At 28.0% G+C, this 22,332-nt stretch overlaps 1 protein-coding gene across 1 annotated transcript in view; it reads right to left on the bottom strand.

Annotated features, from left to right (window-relative positions):
* LOC117174968 (serine/threonine-protein kinase PLK1-like) overlaps positions 1-22,332 on the bottom strand; it is a 65,746-nt gene that overhangs the window by 32,331 nt on the left and 11,083 nt on the right. The window contains exon 3 of the mRNA XM_033364440.1: positions 17,192-17,369. Coding sequence (XP_033220331.1) covers positions 17,192-17,369 — 178 coding nt within the window. The remainder of the gene's footprint in view (positions 1-17,191; positions 17,370-22,332) is intronic.

Below are 22,332 nucleotides of genomic sequence, written 5' to 3'. Positions count from 1 at the left end.
CCCCCCCCCCCTGCTTTCTGTCACTTGTTTTTCAACAAAAAAATGTCTCAAAATATCGCGATTTTCACAAAAAAGAAGACTTAAATGTACTCAAAAATCCTGACTTTTTTTTACATTTTTGAGTCTGCTAAGCACAAACATTTTTTTAAATAAACGTATTCAAGCTCATTAATGTAGAACACTTTCAGCTTTTAAATTACTGTTTTTTTGTTCCACTAGCATTTTTTTTGACTGAGTTGTTAAGCTTCAAAGGCAGATGACTATAGTTTTCTCGCCGATAGTAGTTAATTTAACTGTTTTGCAGAAAATTCATTCTTTGGCTGGAAATGTCGACAATTTGGATGAACTTTTTTTTACTTGAATGAAAAATCTTTGTTAAAAATTCATCATTTTAGTTGAAAATTTGATTATTTTGTTGAAAGCACGTTTTGATAGCTGAGAATTAATTTTTGTACTGTAAATTTTATACTTCCGTTTTTGGTTAAAAACTGATGTTTTTAATTGTTAATTCAACTATTTGTTTTAAATTAATCTTTGTATTTCAAAAATTCAACTGTATGATTAAAAAATTAACTATTTTGTTGAAAATTTAAATATATTTTTAAAATTCGGCTTTTTAAAAGTTAAAGTATCATCATTGCTTGAAAAACGACATATTTGGTTGAAAATGGAACAGTTTCTGGTTGAAAATTAATTTAGTTAATTGAAAATTTGACTATTAAAAATTCAACAACTATTTGGTAAATAAATAATTTTTTGATTCATAATTTTAGTTGAAAAGTCTAGATTTTTGTGTTATGAAAATTAATTTTTTTATCCAAAATTTGAATATTCAGTTTTTTGTGGAAAATGTATCTTTTTAGTTTAAAGATGTACTACTTGTTAGACAATTCATGTATTATCTTTAAAATTCGTTATATTTGTTTGAAAATTAATTTTTCCTCTAAAAATGTATGTATTCTGATAAAAATTCTTTTTTCAGCAGAAATGTAATCTTGTAAGTTGAAAATTCATCTTTTTGATTAGAAACTATAAAGAAAACGTGTCACTAACAATAAAACTTCATGTGTCACGTAATACGTGAACTCTCTCTAGCTTGGATGTAAAAAGAACTTGTTGGAATGAAAACTAAAAAAGCTAGGAGCTATAAAAATTCCATATATCTTGTAATAATCTCGGCTTCAATCTAATCTAAAGCACTATAATAAAAGTTGGAGTGAAAACTGAAAAGGAGTAATAACAACACCAACAAAGCCATAAAATGTAGGGAGCAATAGTAAGAAGAGAATTAATAAAAGGGGTGAATCAAGTGAATCCTGTGAATCCAGTATAATCTAGCCCAGCCTTCCATGAAAAGAAGTAAAAGAAGCAGAATGGTGACTTTAAGAAAATTCCTGTTCTGGTCTCGAACCCAGGTTTTGTATTATGAAAAAGTAACTCCAGGTCGAAGAGGTAATGTAAGGTAAGGAAAGGAAAGGACTATAAGGGGAAAAGGTGCAGTGAGACTGTGAGGCTAGACTGGAGGCTAGAGGCTCGAGAAAGAGGAAAAATATAAGATATAAAGGGACGAGAAGGAAGAATACTTTTCTCACGACCCACGCTCCACACCGAGGTTCGAACCAGAGCACACCTGAACAGGTCCTTTGTGTCGATAACTGCAGGTCCGCAGGGTCCACAGTCACCCTCTTATACAACAACAAAAATGACACCTTGCTGGCGACGCGCCGCGCCGTGCCACACGGTTGGTTTACTTTACAATTTTATCTTTTACATTTACATTACGAAGCGTCGAAAACCGTGCGTTCATCAGCTTCTTTTTATTTTATTTTATTTTTTTTTCTCCTTCCAAGAGATCAACCTTGCGAACTCCAGATATTCCGGTTTTATATCGGTGAAGCCTCTGATGCAATATGAACCTTATTAGAAAAAAAATAATAGTCACCCTTTCTGGATCCTCGAAAATATTGTGAAAATCATTACTTTCATTTTAAACTTTACACTTTACAGGTTTTCCATATTTTTCAAGATGAATGCATCATAGACAGAAAAATAACCTGAAAAATCGGAAATTTACAGGGTATTTAAATCAATTCTTGTTCGAATCACCCTGTAAATTTTTGGTCCCAGGATTTTTCTTCTGATATAACTATTTAATTTAATTTTTAAGATTTTCGCCAATTGTGCATAACGGCTGAAAAACCTTTTTTGCTTCAAAATTTAACTAATTTTCTTAATATTAAAAAAAAATGTTTTTTTACTGAAAATTTAACTATTCCACGTTTTGTTGAACATTTATTTTCTTCAGTTGAAAATTCTACTATTTGATTGAAAATTTATTTTATTTGCTTCAAAACTGATTTCTCTAGCTGAAAATCAAACTACATTGAAACCCTTCAATAACGGGCACTCAGGCGTGAACAAACAGAAGCGGAGCGGGCTACAATGAGTTAGTTCCAACCACTCTCAGCCTCAAAATCGGCACTATGTAAGATTTTCACTCTGCTTTATTTTTTGTTGAAAACTGGTGTAACTTTTTATAGAAAATTAACCTTTTTCGTTGAAAATTCAAATATTTGATGGAAAATTCATGTATCATCTGACAAATGATTCTTTTTTGGTAGATAATAAATGCTTTTGCTGAAATTTAATTTCTTTTGTTGAAAATTAAACTATCTCGATATTTGAAAATTTATTACATTAAAAGTTGAAGCATTTGGTTAAAAAATCATTTATTTTGTCAAAAATAATTCTTTTTTTTTTGGTACAAAATTAATCTTTTTAGTTGAAATTAATTTCTTTTGTTGAATTTTTTTTATTGAAAATTAATTTTTTAACGAAAAATGTAAATAATCCATTTTTCGTTAATTTTTTTTATAGGTATTTCATCTTGTTGTTTGAAATTTTTTTTATTCGGTTAAAAAATAATGTCTAGCTGGGAATTAAACCATTTTAGTCTTTGTTGAAAATTTATCTATTTTGTTGAAAAATGGTATTTTTTATAGGAAATTAATCTTTTTGGTTGAAAATTGAACAATTTCGTTAAAAATTTATTTTATTTCGCCAAAATCTTATTTTTCTAACTTGAAATTATACTATAAATTTAACTTTTTGGTTAAAAATGGTATTTTTTTTATTAAAGATGCAGCACTTTAATTAAAAGTTAATTTCTTGGTGGGATCAATTATTTTAGTAAATAATGCATATTATTTTTGGATTGTAAATTCAACTTTTTTTCTAACAAAATTCGTCATTATGCTTTGAAAACTCAACATTTTGAATACAATTTTTTTCTTTATTCATTGAAAAATCTTTATCGATTGAAAATTTAACTCTTTTGTTAAAAATTCGTCTTTTTACTCGAAGATTCATTATTTTAGTTACAAACTATAATTTCTTCGGATGAAAATGTAACTATTTTATTGAATTTTTTTAAACTAAAAATTTAGGTTCTTGTTTGAAAATTCTCCTTTTTGGTTAAAAACCCAACTATTCGGTTGAAAAATTAATTATTTTATTGAAAATTTGTCAACTTTGTTAAAAATTCTTCCTTTCTGGTTGAAAATTTTAATCTATTTGGTTTAAAATAAATGTATTTTCTTTAAAAACTCGTCTTTTTGGTAGAAAATTAACCTTCTTGCTTAAGAAATAATTTTTCTCATTGAAAATTCATCTGTTTTGTGGAAAATCCGTCTTTTTGTCTTGGAAATTCATCATTTTTATGATTTTTTTTTCTTTATTGACTGAAACTCTTTTTTGGTTGAAAATTCAACCTTTCTTTTTTTTAATTCGTTTTTTTGTTGTAAAAGATTCATAATTTATATCAAAACCCAGATATCTGGTTGAAAGATAACCTATTTTGTTGAAAATTTGTTTTTTTTTTTTGATTGAAAATTATTTTTTTTAACTGGCAATATATTATTATCATTTTTGGTTAAAAATTTACCTTTTCAGTTGGAAAGTCTATTTGGTTGAAAATTGATGTATTCCGTTGAGAATATGTCTCTTTAGTGTAAAACTCATCTTTTTGCTTAACAAACTATTTGGTATAAAATTTAATTCTTTTATTGAAAATTGAACAATCCTGGTCAAAATGGATTATTTTTGGTTAAAAATTCAACTGTTTTGTAGATAATTCGTCTTTTACACTTGAAAATTAAAAAATTTGGTTGATATTTTTTTTTTTTTTTGACTGAAACATTTTGTTTGTTGAAATTGTTTTTCTTCATGGACTGAAAACTTTTTCTCAATTGAAAATTCTTTACCTTTTTGGTAGAAAATTTATATTTTCGTTTGAGAATCCAACTGTTCTCTAGGACACTTGTCTTTTTGTCTCAAAAATTCAAGAATATGGTGGCAAATTACATACTAAATGGTGGAAAATTCAACTGTTTTGTTAAAAATTCAACACTTTTACTTGAAATGTAAGGATATGAAATTGTTTCAAATTTAATTTAATATAGAATATGAATTAATAATTTTTTAAAATTTTGTTTTTTAATCGATTTTTTCTCAAAGTGGCGGTGAATGATATGGGGTTGGAGGGTAATTCTACAGAAGGTGTGTGCCCGAAATTGGAATGATTTTAGTCTCTGAAACGCTCAACACGAACTTGAATATTTTAAAATTTGACAATCAGAAATTCAGAATATATTTCGGTAATCCAGAAGTTTATTGGAAAGTAAACCACAAAATTGTCGGTGACTCGCGTGATCATATTCATGAAAGAAATATATATTTTACGTGTGAAAAAATTGTGGTTAGAAGGAATCTACGGCCAACACGTGTGAGCGAAGAGAAAAAAAGGAAATCAAGCATGCTAGAATTAAGAAAAAGCATTTTTCGAATAACGGAATTTACTCCATAATCGTATATAAAAAAAAAATGTAATATATTTTTCTTTCTTTTTTCATCGCCCCATGAAAATTAGCACGTATTTCTCATGAGAAAAGAAAAAAATCGTTTTGTAACTTTTATTCAGAATCATCAATATTAACTGATTCAAGTTTGAAACTCAACATTTCTCTTCACAATCAGCCGTAGAAAAAAATAAAACATTCCTTTTTTAATATTAACCCCATAAGTCTGTTTTATAGTGTCCCAGAAATGCCCATAATTGAAAAACTGGATTTTGCGAGTTTTTGGCACTAATTATTATTTTTTGGGGTTTTTTCAATGCAAATTATTTCTAATCCATAAAATAGTACTTCATATTGATAATTAGATATTTACGTAAATTAGTTAAAAACTTTAATATTCTGTTTTGCAATTTTCTCATAGAATAGAGATAGATATAAAGTAGGGGTTTAAAAAAAATTTCAAATTTTTTTTCCCCTTTTCAATTATAATCAAGTAATAATTCATTTAAGTCAAATAAAAATTGTTTAAGCAATTAATTAAATTGATAATAATATTTTCTTTGCTAAATAGTGGAAAGGAGAGTTTTTTCTGAAATTTTATATCATTTGTCTACTTTCTACTTGGAGAGATTTAATAATTAATTAAATTTAGAAAAAATATTTGTTCCAACAAGTTACTATTGTTTATAACTATCTTCTTGTATTTAATAATGCCTGATAATTGCTTTTTTCTGGAATTTTTAACCTTTTATCCACTTTTAACTTAGTGAGGTAATAGTTAATTCAAATTAATAGAAATAGTAGTTTAAAGAATTTATAATTGTTTAAACTTTCTTCTACTGGAAATTTCTAAAAAGTTGCAGTTTTTCTCAATTTTGAGCTTTTCTTTGATTTTTTACTTAGGAAAAAAAAATATTAATAATAATTTCAGCAAAAAGACTTTGCTTTTAAATCATGAAAAAATAATAAATAAAAATTGAAGAAAATCACATTTTGAAAAATCTCTTTCTTTTTTTCCATATATTTTTTTCAAACAAAACAAATATGTGAAATATTCTTCAAATTTTTTGTATGAATCATTTTAAATGTAAATTTTCCTTTGAAATAGCCTTTTTGATAAAATTAATATAAGTAAAAGAAAAGGTCAGAATTTCAAAAAAATCCGCAACTATTTAGCACTTAACTAAGAGAAGAAAGTTATGAACAATAATAAATTATTTAAACAAATATGATTGTTAAATTGCATTGTTTATTACTTACTAAGTAAAAAGTAGGTAAAAGGGAAAATATCAGAAAAGAACATTAATTTTGTACCTTTATTCAAATTAGAATATTATCAAAACTAATAATGAATTGATTAAACAATCTTTTTTTCTAACTTTAACTAATTATTTACCTTAATCTAATTGCAAATTTGACAAAAAGTGGAAAAATTCAGAAAACCTACAATTTTCTCACATTATTCTAAGAGAATATTCTTAATAATAATAACTTATTTAAACAATTTATGTTAACATCTAGTTACGATTAGAAAGTATTATTTTAAGTTTTAGAAAAAATGTACATGAATAAAGGTGCAAAATCATCATTAGCCCCAAAAACTTGCAAAACCCTTTTTTCACTTATTGGGGGTTTTGGGAACATATAAAACAGACTTATGGGGATGATACTTGAGAAGCAATTTTTTTTCGTATTCTATAGCTAATTTTGAAGAGAAAAGTTGAGTTTCATCTCGATTTCGCTAATATTGACGATTCTGAATAAAATGTACAAAACCGTTCCTTTTTCTTATAGTGTTAAACATCATGGGTTGCCTTGCACCTTCCTTGTCACTAAATCGGTACCCTCGAAACGTAAATGGCCAGGGCCACCTGAACCGTTTCCATTTGGAATGCATAATATTGCGCAATATACTCGACTGAGTACTCGAGAACTGCGACCCTTCTGAGGCGAGAGTCGCAACCGTCTCTCGCCCTGCCCCCTGAGAATTTGCGTGGACCTGCTGTTCTAGGAATTACAAAATCAGATCGGCTTCTATGAAACCTGGAGTGTATAGTTTTTTTTTCAAAAAAAAAAAATATGCATGAAAGATCGAGAAAAAAAATGTTGGACCACACCAATGCTACAGTTTTATTTTTTTAAAAGACAAGATAAAAGGATGAATAAGAAACTTTTTTAAATTTAATTTTACAACTAAGGGGTAGAGTTGTGTTGAAAAATCGAAAAAATAAGTTGAGTATGAGTAAGAATAGAAATTCAAATTCCAGTCGAAACTCTAAAAGATTATAACTAAGAAATGAAGAAACATGAAAGAGTAATGCAGAGTGGCTTTTTGTTGATTTAGGACTTTAGGAAGTGAACATAATTATTGTGCTAATGGAAAAAGAGTCCGAACATGAAAATGCATTGAAAATACTTTTTGAGATTTTGACCCAGATTGTGTCGTAATCAAATGAGGAAGCCACCAGAGAAAGCAGATGGAACCCGTCAAGAATAACAGATGTTATTCTAATTCAGTCACTTTAGATTTTTTCTTCTTATTGTACTATCGAACCCAAGAGGATGGGAATCATTGGGTAATGGCGATAAAAATAACGCGATAACTTTGGCAGAAAAATTCATCACTGGGGGATCCTCAACTTGTAACCTTCAAACTTAAGGAATGTAAAATATTGAATTTATCAACTCCATTGTGTCTATCAAACGGATGATTTAAAATTCCCGGTCACAAAACACGGCCCAGCGGATCGGGATTAATCCAGAATTATGTCGGATTACCCCGAAATACCCCTCAATAGATATTACTCCGCCTAAACGAGACTCACGAAACTTTTCATAAAAAAGGATTACTTTTACCGCTATAATGACCAATTAACTTTACATCGTAAAATACGAACTTTCAACTAAAAAAGCAATAATTTTGGAACAAGTTGTTGAATGTTCAATTAAAAAAAAAATCAACAAATATTTAATAGTTAAGTCTTGAGTTAAAAATTAATTTCAACAAAAAATAAACGAAATTTGAAAAAATAGTTAAGTTTTCAAGTTTAAACATTAATTTCCAACCAAAAATGGCAGTATATTTTCAATCTAAAAAATAAAGTTTTCAATCAAAAATGAAATTTTCAAACAACATAGTCAAGTTTTCATCTAAGGTGATACATTTCTATCTAAAATATGCATCATTAAATAATTTCTAACATAGTTCGATTTTCGGCTACAAACATTGATTTATAATGAAAAATAAAATAGTTAAAATTTTCAGTTAAAAACATGAACTTTTCTGTCAAATAAAATAATTTTACACCATAACATGAGAAACATTGTTCAAAATACATGCATTTTCAAATAAAAAATAAATAAATTTGAAAACAAATAGTTGAATTTTCTAAACAAAAAAATCAATGTTCCACTCAACATAAATAGTTAAATTTTTAGTCATAAACTTAATTCTAAAAAAAAAGTGTAACCAAGAAGATTAATTTTCTACTAAAAAAGACTAATTTTCCACAAGATAGGTGAATATTCAACTAGAAAAAAATATTTAACTAAATAGTTATATTTTTAACTAAAAAAAACTTCAATTTTCCATCCAATATTATATAGTTAAAGGTTCAGTTATAACATTAATGTTCATAAGAAAAAAATTTAACAAAAAAACGAATTTTGAACAAAACAGTTACGTTTTTCAACCACAAAATTTAATTTTACATAAAAAATAATGAAATTAAACGAAAAGCGACGAATTTTCAAGCAAGAAAATTAACTTTATACCAAAAAATATCAATTTTTATAAAATACATGAATTTTTAACCAAAAAAGATCAATTTAAAATAAAAAATTTTAATTGTGAAAATTCAATTTAAAATAAAAAATTTTAATTGTGAAAATTCAATTTAAAATAAAAAATTTTAATTGTGAAAATTTTCAGCTACAAACATTGATTTTCTATAAAAAAAAAGGCACTGTCTATGGATAAAAAATGTTCCTTAGCGTTAACCCTGAACGAGTTGGAAAAGGGGTTAGAGTTACGGAAAATTCCGTAGAAACAGACAGTGCGGTATAAAAATGAATTTCAACAATATATGTAGTTAAATTTTCCGCCAAAATATTTCAACTTTCAACCAAATATAAAAATTTTCGAGCAAGAAGATTAATTTTCTACCAAAAAAGAATTTTTTAAACAAAATAAATGGATTCTCAACTAAACAAGATTAATTAAAAAATGGGACATTTAAATTTTCGGTTACGAAAATTAATTAAAAAAGAAAAATTTAACAAAATAGTTGAGAAGCTTTATCATTTTAATTTAAAGTGCATCACTTGGTTATATTTCAATTATTTGGTTAAAAAATTAAATACATTGCTAAAAATGGACTTTTCCGTTTGAAGAATCACTATTTTAATTAAAAATTCATCTCTTCGTTAGAAAATGTAGGTATTTTGTTAAAAATTCGTCTTTTTCGTTCGACCAATTGATTGAAAATGAACTATTTTTAAAAAATGTCCTTTTTCGTGGTTGAATTAAATTCTCTTCAATTTAAATTAAAACCTGTTTTCGATTGAAATATCAAATAATATATTTTTTAGAATTCTGATTTTTTTATATGATTAAAAAAATATATATTCTCTTATTTTCGTGAAAAAACTCTTTTTGGTTTGCGAAGCCTGCCATCGATACCATTGAACAAATATTTTTGTTGGCTTCTTCATTTTCTACTTTTGAGAGAATGCCAAATGAACGACTAACGAAACAAGTGTATCAAAGTAAAGTAAATGGCAGCGTGCCCAGAGGTAGACCGCGGAAACAATGGTTAGAATGTGTGAATGAGACCCTAGTTAGAAGAGACATAAGAAGTCACAGAAACACGAGAGCCTGCATGAAAAAATGCATGGACATAAAAGAAGCTAGAGAAGTATGCCAGGACAGGAAAGTATGGCGGCAAATAGTTAATAAAAAGAGTGTCAGGAGAGTGCATGATGCCTGAAACAAAGCCACTAATGGACCCAAGTGGGGAACCTTACATAACGATTTCGTGAGGTTCTTCGCTTGGGGTGATTGCTAGAGAGATTGATCAGCAACCTGGGTCGGAGCAGTGTTGCGGAACGAACGTGTTATTTACTTAAATCGCACAGGAATTCTGGATCAATCTGAAAAATCTCTATCCCTTCCACACACTACTCCCTTCCCCTACCGAGTGAGTCACGCCTACCCCGAAAGGGAAATGGCTTAATGGTGTAATAATAAATTATTTGGGGATCCTTTAGGTTCAGGGATTTAAATTTCGATACTTTATTCATTTAAAAGGTTAAAGTTTCCACGCTTTTAACTAAAGTTTAAAGTGCAAGCAATTGTAAATTGTCTAGCTTTGCATTGTAAATCGAAACTTTCAATATTGACATATGGAAACCAGTTCGTTTTTTCGTCCGGATGTTTTTTTTTCTGGGGTTCGAGATCAAGAACGGCTCAAAGTTGCGTGGCCGTCGACCGATGGATGGAGGATATACTAACAGTATAGTAGTGTATCCAACGGGAAAGATGAAATTGGCATGAGCAGCGAGGTTGCAAGCTTGTGTGACTGGTGAGAGAGAAAAAGAGAAAAAAATACAAAAAGGTGGGAAAGAAGGTAGAGTGAGAGAGGAAAGGAAGTGGCCCTTCCGCTACGTAACTTCGAGGTATTACCTACAGGTAAACGTGAAACACAATGATAGGCATAATAGTCTGCACTCTACAAGAATACAAGATTCTTGCAAAATAGTTCAAAAGTCTAAGAAGTAAATTCAATCTTCTGTCAAGTTGAGTAACAGAAATTGTAAAGCATCGACCAACTCCATCAGAAAGCAAACCTGAATTATTCAAATTGAATATTGAAATGCATTTCTAGAAACGAGTCAGCGCATTTCTTCCATTGTTAAATCATTCGGAATGAGCAGGAACTTCATCATATGGTTTCTTTCGAAAAATGATACTTTTAGATCTACATTATTTGTGTAGGACGATTTGTAAATTATAAGAACAAAATTTCTAGTTTTCACTATTTTTCAAGTTACTACTTGAAACTTAACGCTTTCCTATTTCAACTCTTTGAAAGAGTCTAATCTCCAAAACTATGATGTGAAGATTAAAATTATTATTTCGGATGATGTACCGAATCATCTGAAATTATCAGGAACCTCATTTATTTTCCGTCTGAAAAGGATTCTTTAAAATATGCGTGACTTGGGAAGGACGATTTTAAAATAATTAAGAGTTTACATTTGTTTAAAGGGAGCTTCAAATATATATATTTTGCAAATCTTTTAAAGTTGCTAATACTTAAAACTTGAGGCTTCCAAATTGACATTTTTAGAAAGATTGTCAGCTGCAAACCCATGTGATTGATTAAGTTTATCATTTCGGATGATGTACCTAATCATCCGGAATGATCAGGAACCTCATTTCCTTTCCTACTGAAAAGGATATACTTTAAAATCGGCTTCATTTGGGTAAGACGGATTTTAAAATAAAAGACTATACATTTTTCTTAAAAGGCCAATTCAAATATGTCTATTTTTCAAAATTTTTAAAGTTACTAGTACTTAAAACTTGAAGCTTCCGAATTGAAACTTTTAGATAGTCATCTCCAAACCTATGATGTGATTCTTAAAATTTATCATTTCGGATTCCGGAATGATCAGGAACCTCATTTCCTTTCATTCTGAAGAACATACCTCAAAATCTAAATTATTTGGGTAGGACGATTTTAAAACTAAAATAATTTTAATATATGTTTGAAGTCTTCATCTAAATAACTACAATGAGAAAGAGTTTTCTTGAAAAAAGCATCTTCTTCTTTCCTGTTTTGTTTTAAATCACTCGAATATCTTTTTTACATGAAGAGAATTATTTTGCTGCAAGATTAGGTGAAGTTTCTTGCAAAAAGTTAATGCTTGCTAGAAAGATTCTTTATGAGATAAATGAAATGGCTTTAAACTTTCAATTTAAAGTTCAATTCTGTTTATGTCAAGAAGCAACCTTCTGATATAAAAGAAAATTTCTTTCATTTTATGTAGTTTAAGCAATTTTACAAGTTGATACTTGAAACTTGTGGCTTCCTAGTTTTAGCTCTTAGAAAGAGTTTCATCTGCAGACTTATGATATGATAGTTTAAATTTTTCATTTCTAATGATCAGGAATGATTAGGAATCCCATTTCCTTTCCTTCTGAAAGGGATACTTCAAAATCTTTATGGTTGGAATATGACGATTTAAAAAATAAAAGTTTAAATTTGTTTAAAGGGACCAACCAAATACCTCTATTTTTCAAACCTTTTAAAGTTTTATGATGCGATTGTTAAAATTTATCATTTCGGATGTTGCATCTAATCATCCAGGATGATCAGGAACCTTATCATTTGGTTTCCTTTGGAAAAAGATACTTTGACATCTAGATGATTTGGGTAGGACGATTTTAAAACTAAAAGCATTTTAAATTGTTCGAAGGCTGCATATAAATAACAGTATTTTACAACATTTTAAAAGTCACTATTTCAAACTTTAGGCATCCCAGAATTCACAGCCGAAAATTCTCTCAAAACAAGGAGAATAGAGTGGTTTCTTCAAGATAAATAGAAAAATAATAGTAGAATAAATACGTTTAAATACAACTGACGTAGACACCATGTGATTTTCAGCAAAGGAGTTTAATTGTCAAGCTAAAAAGTTGAATTTTCTTTGTAAAAAATTTGACTTTTAAACCCAAAAAGATGATTTTTTGCATACAACACCATTAATATAAAAAACAAACTAATTTTTTACAGTTGAATTTTCAACAACAAAAATTCATTTTTAATCGTATAGTTGGATTTTCGATGCCAAACTGTTGCATTTCCAACCCACAAAGATTAATTTTCGAATCAAAAAGAGGAATTTTCAGCCCAAAAAGAAAAAAAGAAATCAAATAAATTAATTAAAAAAAAAAGTTTAATACAAAAAAGACAGAAATTAATTCTGAACCAAAAATATAATAAGACACTTTTCAATTAAAAATAATGAACTTTCAACAAAAAAATATAAATTTTCTACCAAAAGAGGAAAAAGGGGAAGTTTCTAGAAAACAGGAGAAGAAAATAGAATTCACTAAAAGTAGGAGATAAACCTGTTTTTCACAATTTTAAAGGTCACTACTATTAACATAAGTTAAAGCATATAAATTTGAACTCAAAAGTGTCTTAACTCCAAATCTTAAAAATCTAAATCACTTAAAAGAGAACATCTATCTATTGAAAAGATTCCGTTAAAAGATACATATTTTCCATCTTCCCTAAGAAGTTCTAAGAGCTGTCAGGTAATGTAAATAATGTACTGGCAGCAATAAATTCACCGACTACCTACTCACATTACTCGAGGGATCTTCGCGGCTAATCAAAGAGGTATTATCATTCAACTTAGTAATCCGTTAAGGTTTTCCTTCACTAGCAACCGTTGTCAATAAAACGTTTTTGAATTTCAAATGTCTGTTATCCCTTGAGTTGTAACCTTTTTTTTAAATGCAGTTGTAAATTATCCTAAGATTCGCGATCTCGGTAGAATTTTACAGAATAATAGAGTCATAATAATAATAATTATTATTATACCATTAGGCCAATAATTGCCTTTCGGGGTACCATTTCACCATCAGCATTCCTAATTCCGACTAACTGTATATTACTATTTTCTTTACCAATCTTATTAAACCATTTCAAAAATAATTTCTCGGTTCCTTTTAAAATCATAAAAAAAATTTATCTTCTTCCGCTTTGATTTTATCTTTGTTTTCTTTGACTAATTTTTGCTTTTCTGCTCTTATCCCTGTAATCATTTTCTAGTCTAGTTCTCTCCTCATTGCTAAGACCTTTAATATTCAACTTTCCCAAGTATGCTTGCTTCTTCTCTTCAACAGCCACTTGTATGTTATTATTTCACCAAGCGCAGGCTCAAAGCCAACAATGTTATGAAAGTGTAAAATAGGATCATTTTCAACGAAAATAGTAGAATATATTGCATTTCAAACAAAAAAGTTAAGTTAAAAAAAAATATATATATATGTATGTATGTATATATTTCTACGAAGAGTTGAATTCTCAAACCCAAAAGACGAATCTTCAACAAAAGAGTTCAGTTGTCAAGCTAGAATGTCCCATTTTTTAGAAAACATTGGACTTTTAAACCCAAAAAGTTGAATTTCCAACAAAAAAGAAATTTTACAAACAAAAAAATTAAATTGTAACAAAGTAATTCAAGTTTCTATAATAAAATTTAATTTTTAATCTAAAAAGAAGAATTTTCTACAAAACAGTCGTATATTCGACCAAATAATTTAATTTTTCACCACAAAAGTTGATTTTTCAAGCAAAAATATAAAAGACTCTTTAACCAAAAAGAATGAGCTTAACCAAGAATAGCTCAGTTTCTTATTAGTTTCTATTAATTCCGTTCGAATTTATGTGGAAAAATGAGAATAAGTTATATTTTCTACCACGCTGATAAAATTTCATGCCAAAAAGAATAATTTTTAACCCAAAACTTCAAATTGTCAACAACAACAAAATTTTATAACCAAATAGTTGATTATTCAACCAAAACATTAATTTTTAATTAAAAAAAATTAAATTTCGAACAAAAGAGATGAATTTTTAACCAAACAGTTGACTTTTCAAACCGAAAAATCCAAAAAGATGAATTTCCAAACAAAGAGATGAATCTTTAACGAAAAAATGTTTTTTTTAACTAAATAGTTGAGTTTTCAACTATAAGAACTAATTTCCAACCAAGAAAATTTATTTTTACAATAAAAGAAGAATTTTTAACAAAATAAATTAATTTTCAACCAAATACTGAAATTTTTAACAAAGAAAAACATGGAAAAAAATGGTTCAATTTTCAACAAAAAAAAGTTCTACCTTACTGACGATTTTTCAACAAAATACACACATTTTCAACAAAATTGTTAAATTTTTAACTAAAAAAATATCAATTTACTATACAAAATGGAATAGTTTAATCTTCAACCAAGTAGTAGCATTTTTAATCAAAAGATATTATTTGAAATAAAAAAGAGAAAAAAAGCAAATTTTCTACAAAACAGTTAAATTATAAATAGAAAAGTTCATTTTAAATAAAATAGTTAATTTTTTCAATAACGAGACTAAAGAAGATTATATAAATTTAAAAAATGGGACATTTAAATTTTCAGTTACGAAAATTAAAAAAAAAAATTTAACAAAATAGTTGAGGAGCTTTTATCATTTTAATTTAAAGTAAAAAAAGAGGAATTTTCAACCTAAAGAAATAAATATCTAAAATATAATATCTAGTAGACTTTTGACTTTTCACTTATTCTCAACAAAACAGTTGAATTTTCAGCCAAAAAGGATGACTTTTTAACAAAATTTTGGAATCTTCATCAAAACGATTACATTTTCAACCAAATAATAAATGTCGTTAAACAAAACAAACAATTCTCAACCAAAGATGTATACATTTTTTAAATTAAAATGAAGTAACTTTCGACGAAAAATGTCTACGTCCGCATATTATGGTTTTGTTGGAAATTCATATTTTTGGGTAAAAACTATTCTCATAGAAAATTTTATTTTCTTTTAAGACTCATATTTTTTATGTCGAAAAGTCAAACTGAAACCTTTTTGGATGAAAATTCAACTATTTTACTTCTTGTTGAAAATGTTTATTTTGATGTTAAAAATTCCAAATAAAATATTTTTCCATTTTTCCATTTTTTATCAAAATTTCACTTTTTTGGATAAAAATGCTACTGTTTCATTGAAAGTTAATCTTCTCTCTGTTTCAGGTTAAATTATTTTTTTAGTTTTGGTTGAACCACTTTGTTAAGAAATCATTTTTTGTGCAACATTCATATTATAATAGAAAAATAATTTCTTTGGTTGAAGGTTTAACTATTTTGCTGTAAATTTAATTTTTTATGCTGAAAATTCAATTTTTGTACGAAAAAATCCCATACGAATATTATGTATAACAAATAAAATAACATTTTGTTTAAATTTTTGTGAGTAAATTTCTCCAAACATGTAATTTATAGAGACAACATTGTTTGGTTCACCAATTTTAATATAAATTTTCCGCATATATTCGTCTTGAAAATAAAAATTATAGTAAGAGTATATACGAGCGAAGTGTTTTTGTAAATGTTATATATATATAATATAATATAATATAATATACTTAATGAATCAAATGTAAAAAAAACTTCTTATAAAAGATGGGCTTTGATTTTATATTTGATACAATGAGTGTACACTGTACTTATAACATAGATATATAAGAAATCATTTGTATTAAATTTACTCATATTTTCTTGCTATTTATATTTTCAGGACAAATATATAGACCACATGTTTTATACTAAAATTAATGAACCGAAAAAAATTTTAACCTCTTAGGATTTTCAGTAACAGTAACTGAAAATTCCTTAACTGTAACAGAATTTTATAAAACATGTGACTGCAGTTTTATGTAGTTACCAATGTTGAAATTTCTGTTACAGTTTGTGAAAATTTAGAAACGGTTTCTGCATAAAGCTTTAGTAACGCGTCTCCAAAAATTTCTGAAAAAAATCGTAACATACATGTGGATCATTTTATGCTTGAATCAACGATTAATAATAAACAGAGTTTTGTCGAAGCATTAGGCTAATCGATTGCTCTCCGTGACCATTTGTTTTTGGATCTCTCAAGTAACCAAGCACCCTCTCAGTACCTTCGTGTTGCATACCAACCTAGCCATTCAAAATAGCAAAATAATTTCACTCTTCAATATTTCAGGTACCTAGAATATTTTGTAACGAGTCTCAGAAGATATTTTTTACATCATTACTTTTGTTAACAACTGGAGCGTGGCATGCTATAATGACTAGCCTTCCGATTTCCACTTTCATTCTAACCCATAACAATCCGAAAGATACACATTCATACTTTTTCAGATACTGTTTCGTTCCCTCATTCATAATCCCACCGACTCCGTGGCAACAATGTGATTCATTCACTACTCCTGACCATAGAGTCCACGTTTTTTCTTTTATTATCTCAGATGGCTTCTTTTTTGTTTCAGGTAAACATAAAATATCTAGCTTGTTTACGCTCATAGTATTCACTCTTTACTCTCAAAGTATAGTCTCAAGTCATCAAAAACGTAGCATAATACACTATGATTTTAATGTATAGCATGTAAAAGAGTTAGGTGTAAATATAGACTGTGTTGAATAGTATCTCTTTTTTATTCTATTATCTCGTTTAATAGAAGTAGCACATAAATAAGCAAGCTTGTAAAGGTTCTCTTACCTTTCCCAGAAACTGTCCTTTGTAGTATGCATTTCCCTTTTCTGTATCGACCACATAGTCCGTTTCTTGTTCAACAGAAGAACTATTCCAGGAGGAGGTTGAAGGCGCCGTTGTTGGAGGAACAACGTTTCGAGACCTGGAAAGCGAACTCTGACTCTTCGCAGTGGTGGTGGTGGTTCTGTAATTAAAAAGTTTTAAATTAAGATTTTAAAGAACTGCAGCTTTGAATTTCTATGCTGAAAAGATTTTACAATTTTATTTTTAAATTTGAAAAAGATTCTGATCTTTTCAGTCCAATAATATCCTTCTCATAATCCTTCCTGTTTAAAAATCGTCACCACATTCTTTTGAAGTTTCCTTTATCTTCAATTCCTTTCTTACATCCTTCCCATTCACAGATTCTACACTTACTTCTTCTTTCCCCAAAACATCCCTTCCCTTCTAACATTTTTTCACTAAATACTGCTACTTTAAATTCTTTCATTTATATGAGCTCTTCCCTAAACTCTATCATTTTTAACCTCCTATAGTTTAATTTTTTTCACTCCTGGTGTTACTACCTCTTCTTTCTATAGCTATAGCTATAGCTATTCTTTGTCTTTGTTTGCTATAGCTATAGCTATTCTTTGTCCCCATATTTTCAGACTTCATTTGGAATATTATCTATAACAGGTGCTTTTCTATCTTCTATTATTCTTGACTAACAAATGAAACAAATTTGTTTCATTCTAACCCTCTGAATATCCTGGTTTACTCTTTTCCTTCTTGGTCTTTCTCTATTGACTACCTCCTTAACCTCTTATTCTCTCCTAGCCTTTTCCATTTCTTTTCTAAACCTTTCATTTTCCATACCTCTTTTTTATACTCATCCGATAAGATATTAGATTTTTGTGCAATTTGCCCCCCTCCCCCTGTTTTGGTCAAATGTCCACGTTTTAAGACCCTCTAAACCAACTAAACAGGTTTTTACGAATGTGTGTGTTTGTATGCCTGTCTGTCGGTGTGTATGTATGCCTGTGAGCACGATGACTTTTGAAAAAATTAATCTATTAGATTGGTCTTTGATATACTTTTTGAGTGCCAAAAACGGAAGTCAAGTTCGTTAGCTAGCTATTTTTGATAAAAATGTAAAAAGTTGAAGGATTTTCAAAATTTTTGGGACCATTTTCTTTAAGATTTTCAAGATGCAAGATGAAATTTTTAATCCAAACAACACAAAAAAATAATGAAAGATATAAAAATTCCATTTTGCAGTCAAACTGTGCAAGATACGAAAAAATATGAACAAACCAAAATTGTGCATTAAAAAAATATCTACAAATTTGTTATAGATCACCCTGTCATAGGGCATGTAGATTTTGTTTTATTGGTGAAATCAACATTAAAATCGTTAATTTTGGACAAACTACACAAACTACGAAAATAAAAATAAAAAAAACAAAAGTTTTTTCGTCCAAAAGAGCTACAAATTTGTAGTTATCCATTTTTTTATAGGATGCATAAGTTATCGCAGATTTTAGTTTATGTTTTGATCTTGGCTAGCGAGCATTATGGAATTTTTTGTAGTATAATTGAAAATGCAACAGTTTATTTTGTAGAAAATTCGTCTATTGACAATTCAACTGTTGAATTTTGTTGAAAACTTAAGTGTTAAAAAATTCATCTATTGAAGAAAATTCGTGTGTTAATTAAACTGTGGAATTTTGTAGCAAAAATGTCTCTGGGAAATTTAAATTTGGAATTTCAACAGAATATATGAATTCTTATCCAATTACCTAGAACAAAAAACTGAATTTTTAACAAAGTGGTTTAACTATTAAGTTGTAAAATTCACTTTTTTCAGCTGCCAATTCTTTAAAAGTATACCATTTGAAGTATTCCTTTGAAATTCTTTAGTTTCAAATTAGAGTTTAAAATTAATTATTGAACTGAGCTGTAGTTTTAATGATTTTTTCAACTATAAAATGTTATTATAATAAACACAATTTTTTAATTATTATTTCCAGTTTTCAGAAAAATATAATTATTAAATAATTCATCATTAATAACAGGAATTGGGAGCAAAATTAAATTCTAATTATTGTGATTTTAAATTTAAATGATTTTAAATATGATATTATATTTATAGTTATTTAACTGGTTAATATATACTAATATTTCATTAACTAATAAATAATAATATTTAATTTTGCAATAAACTAAAAAGTTTAAAGACTCGACTTATGCTTAAATTTAAAACATTGTAAGAGATATGAATTTATAATAGATTAAAACTTGATCCTAGAGAATTTCATATATTTGCTTTTCTTTTAATTTTTCCTTAAAGAGAATTAAATTTTGAAAAATTTAATATATATGTAGATATATTAAATTGCTCAAACTTAAAGGATTATATAAAATGGTATACTGTTAAAAAATTGACAGCTGGAAATTAATGAATTTTACATCTGAATAGTTGAACTACTTTGTTAAAAATTCATTTTTTTACATTCTCATAATTTACGATTGAGAAAGTATTAGAATTCTCCGAAATTTGATACCACAGTTATTCAACGGATCTCCACATTTCGAGACCCCCTCAAACCGCAAATCATGTTTTTACGATGACGTCCGTCTGTCTGTACGTCCGTAAACACGATAAGTCTCGAAAAAATGAACGGATCAAATCCACCTTTGGCACACTTTTTTTAGGGCCTAAAGAAAGGATAAGATCGTTAACCAGCCATTTTTTTTTAATCAAAATTCAAAAAGTGAGCGTATTTTGAAAACTTTTGAGACCACTTTTTCCTGAATTTAAAAAATCTATGTACGGATATTTATAGTATTAAAAAGTACATACGACTTATCCTAATGACTTTTTTTGACAAAAAGAAAATTCTCAGAGTTATAGCATTTTCAAAAATTTTTTAATCAACCGAAATTAAAAATTTCAAGCCAAACAACCAATGATATGAAAAAAAGTCAGGAGAAGAAGCTCATTGCTTTTTAAATTCCTTACAAGACTGTCATAAAAAATTTTTGCATTTTCTTGGAAAATCGAAAATTAAAATTTTGACTGCACAAAAAAGAATGAAAAATCAAAAATTCTATTTTTTTTTGTCAAACTATGTAGGACACCAAAGAAGGTGAATTGAGAAAAATTGTTATCCCAAAAAAGATCTACAATTTCGTTAAGAATCACTTCTTTTTAGGAACCGTATTTTTTGTTTGATTTGTGAAAAATAATATTGAAAATAAAAATAAAATAAAAATGTATGGAAAATGGCGAAAGTTACGAGAAGAAAAAAAAGATTTAACAAAACCAGTTTACAAATGTCTGTCGAAAATCAAGTGCGCAGCGCGAGTGTCACGATAAGAATGTGTACCTCAAAGCCTACAGCGCTTTGAAAAACTTCATCTTTGATTATACTTACTTAAGTAGAAAATTCAGAACATGAAGGCACATATAAATATTGCCATCTAAAAGAGATATTTTTGATAAAGTTTTGTTCAAGCATTCCAAATGCAAAGAATAAATATTCGAGCGTGAAGCGCGAGATTCAACAGACGCGCGCCACAGGCGCGCTCCAACTTGCGGGCTTTGGTTGAAAAATCGTCTTTTTTAAAAGTTAAAAAAATTGTTGAATGGACTTAAATAACTGATACAAAAAATAAATAAATTACCAGCTTTACGATCTGTTAATACAAATGCAAAGAATTTTTCTCCTTCAGTTGTGATAGCGTTTTTCAAAACTTTTCTGTTAAAAATAAAAAATTACTTTTTATTTTAAAAGTTTTTTCTAATTATTTAATTTTAAAGCTTTATAATTTAAAAAATTTTCATTTTGAGAGTCAAAAATGACGAAAAATTAATTTAAAAAAAAAATGTTTGGCATCAATTTTAATTTTTTTTTAATGTAATAAAAATTTTTAATTTTATAATTTAAGCAGCTTTGACTTTGAAACATTCAATATAATTTAAGGTAGTATCAAATTAAAAATAATTTTTATTTAAAAGAGCTAATAAAATTTCGATTACTTTGAATTTTAAGTAATCAATCTTTAAAGTTTTTAATTTGTTCTATTTTCGAACCCTTAATCGGAAATAATTTTAATTACAGATTCTGGATTTGAAAAAAAAACTCCTAAAATTTGAACGTCTTGAATTTATTTTTGACCACTTATTTTTATTATCATTAATTTTTTTTTAATTATTTAGTATTATTAATGTCGAAAACATTTATTTGTGAACAATTATCGGCAATTGGTTAGTTCAAATACTTTACCCTGTTCTAGATAACTGGGTAAAAATTAATATATTCTGTTGAAATTCCAAATTTAAGTGTCCCAGAGACATTTTTGCTACAAAATTCCACAGTTTAATTAACAACAAGCGAATATTCTTCAAATTTCAACAGTTGCATTTTTTAATAGTTAAGTTTCCAACAAAATTCAGCAGCTAAATTGTCAACAGACGAATTTTCTACAAAATAAACTGTTGCATTTTCAATTATACTACTTATTGGAATTTTAAGATTTTGATTGCAAGTGACATCGTTGTAATTGCAAAAAGCGTAGATTCCGAGTACATATTTTTAAATTTCTGATAGCAAATTTAAAACATTTTTATCATTGGTATTTTATGCCTCATTGGGACCCCCGCTGGAAAGGTTCGACACAACGCTCGCGCTCAGTCAGCGACGTGAGGGGAAGTCGAGTGGAAAGGGTAAGACCAGCAGGTAGACCGCGATCAAATGAATACTGTCCAATTAATATTAGGGGATAGGAAAAAGAAGGTACAAAAAATATTGTAAAAGGAGAATGAGGATGTTTAATACACTGGCATGGCCGGTATAAAGAGCAGAAATATGGGTATGGAAGGAAAGGAAAGAGATTGAGAGGCTACAAGAAATATAAGATGGAGGCTAGTAGACTGGAGGAATTAGAATATAATAAATGATAAAACACGATAAAAAAGGGAGTACGAGAGTATTCAGAGAGGGGATGAGGAGAGAAAATATGAACAAGAATATCAAGAATTAGATTAGAAAACGAGGTAAGGGAAGATACATAATGGAAAAAGAGAAGAATTGAAGATAAAGGAAAGCCAGTAAGAAAATTGAGTAAAGATTTTAGGAGAGGAAGGATTGGGTGGCAAAGGG

This window comes from Belonocnema kinseyi, chromosome 6 (genome assembly GCF_010883055.1).
Source record: "Belonocnema kinseyi isolate 2016_QV_RU_SX_M_011 chromosome 6, B_treatae_v1, whole genome shotgun sequence".
In the NCBI taxonomy this organism is placed as follows: domain Eukaryota; kingdom Metazoa; phylum Arthropoda; class Insecta; order Hymenoptera; family Cynipidae; genus Belonocnema; species Belonocnema kinseyi.
The sequence above is the reverse complement of the archived record's forward strand: the minus strand, read 5'-3'. Positions and strand labels throughout refer to the sequence as shown.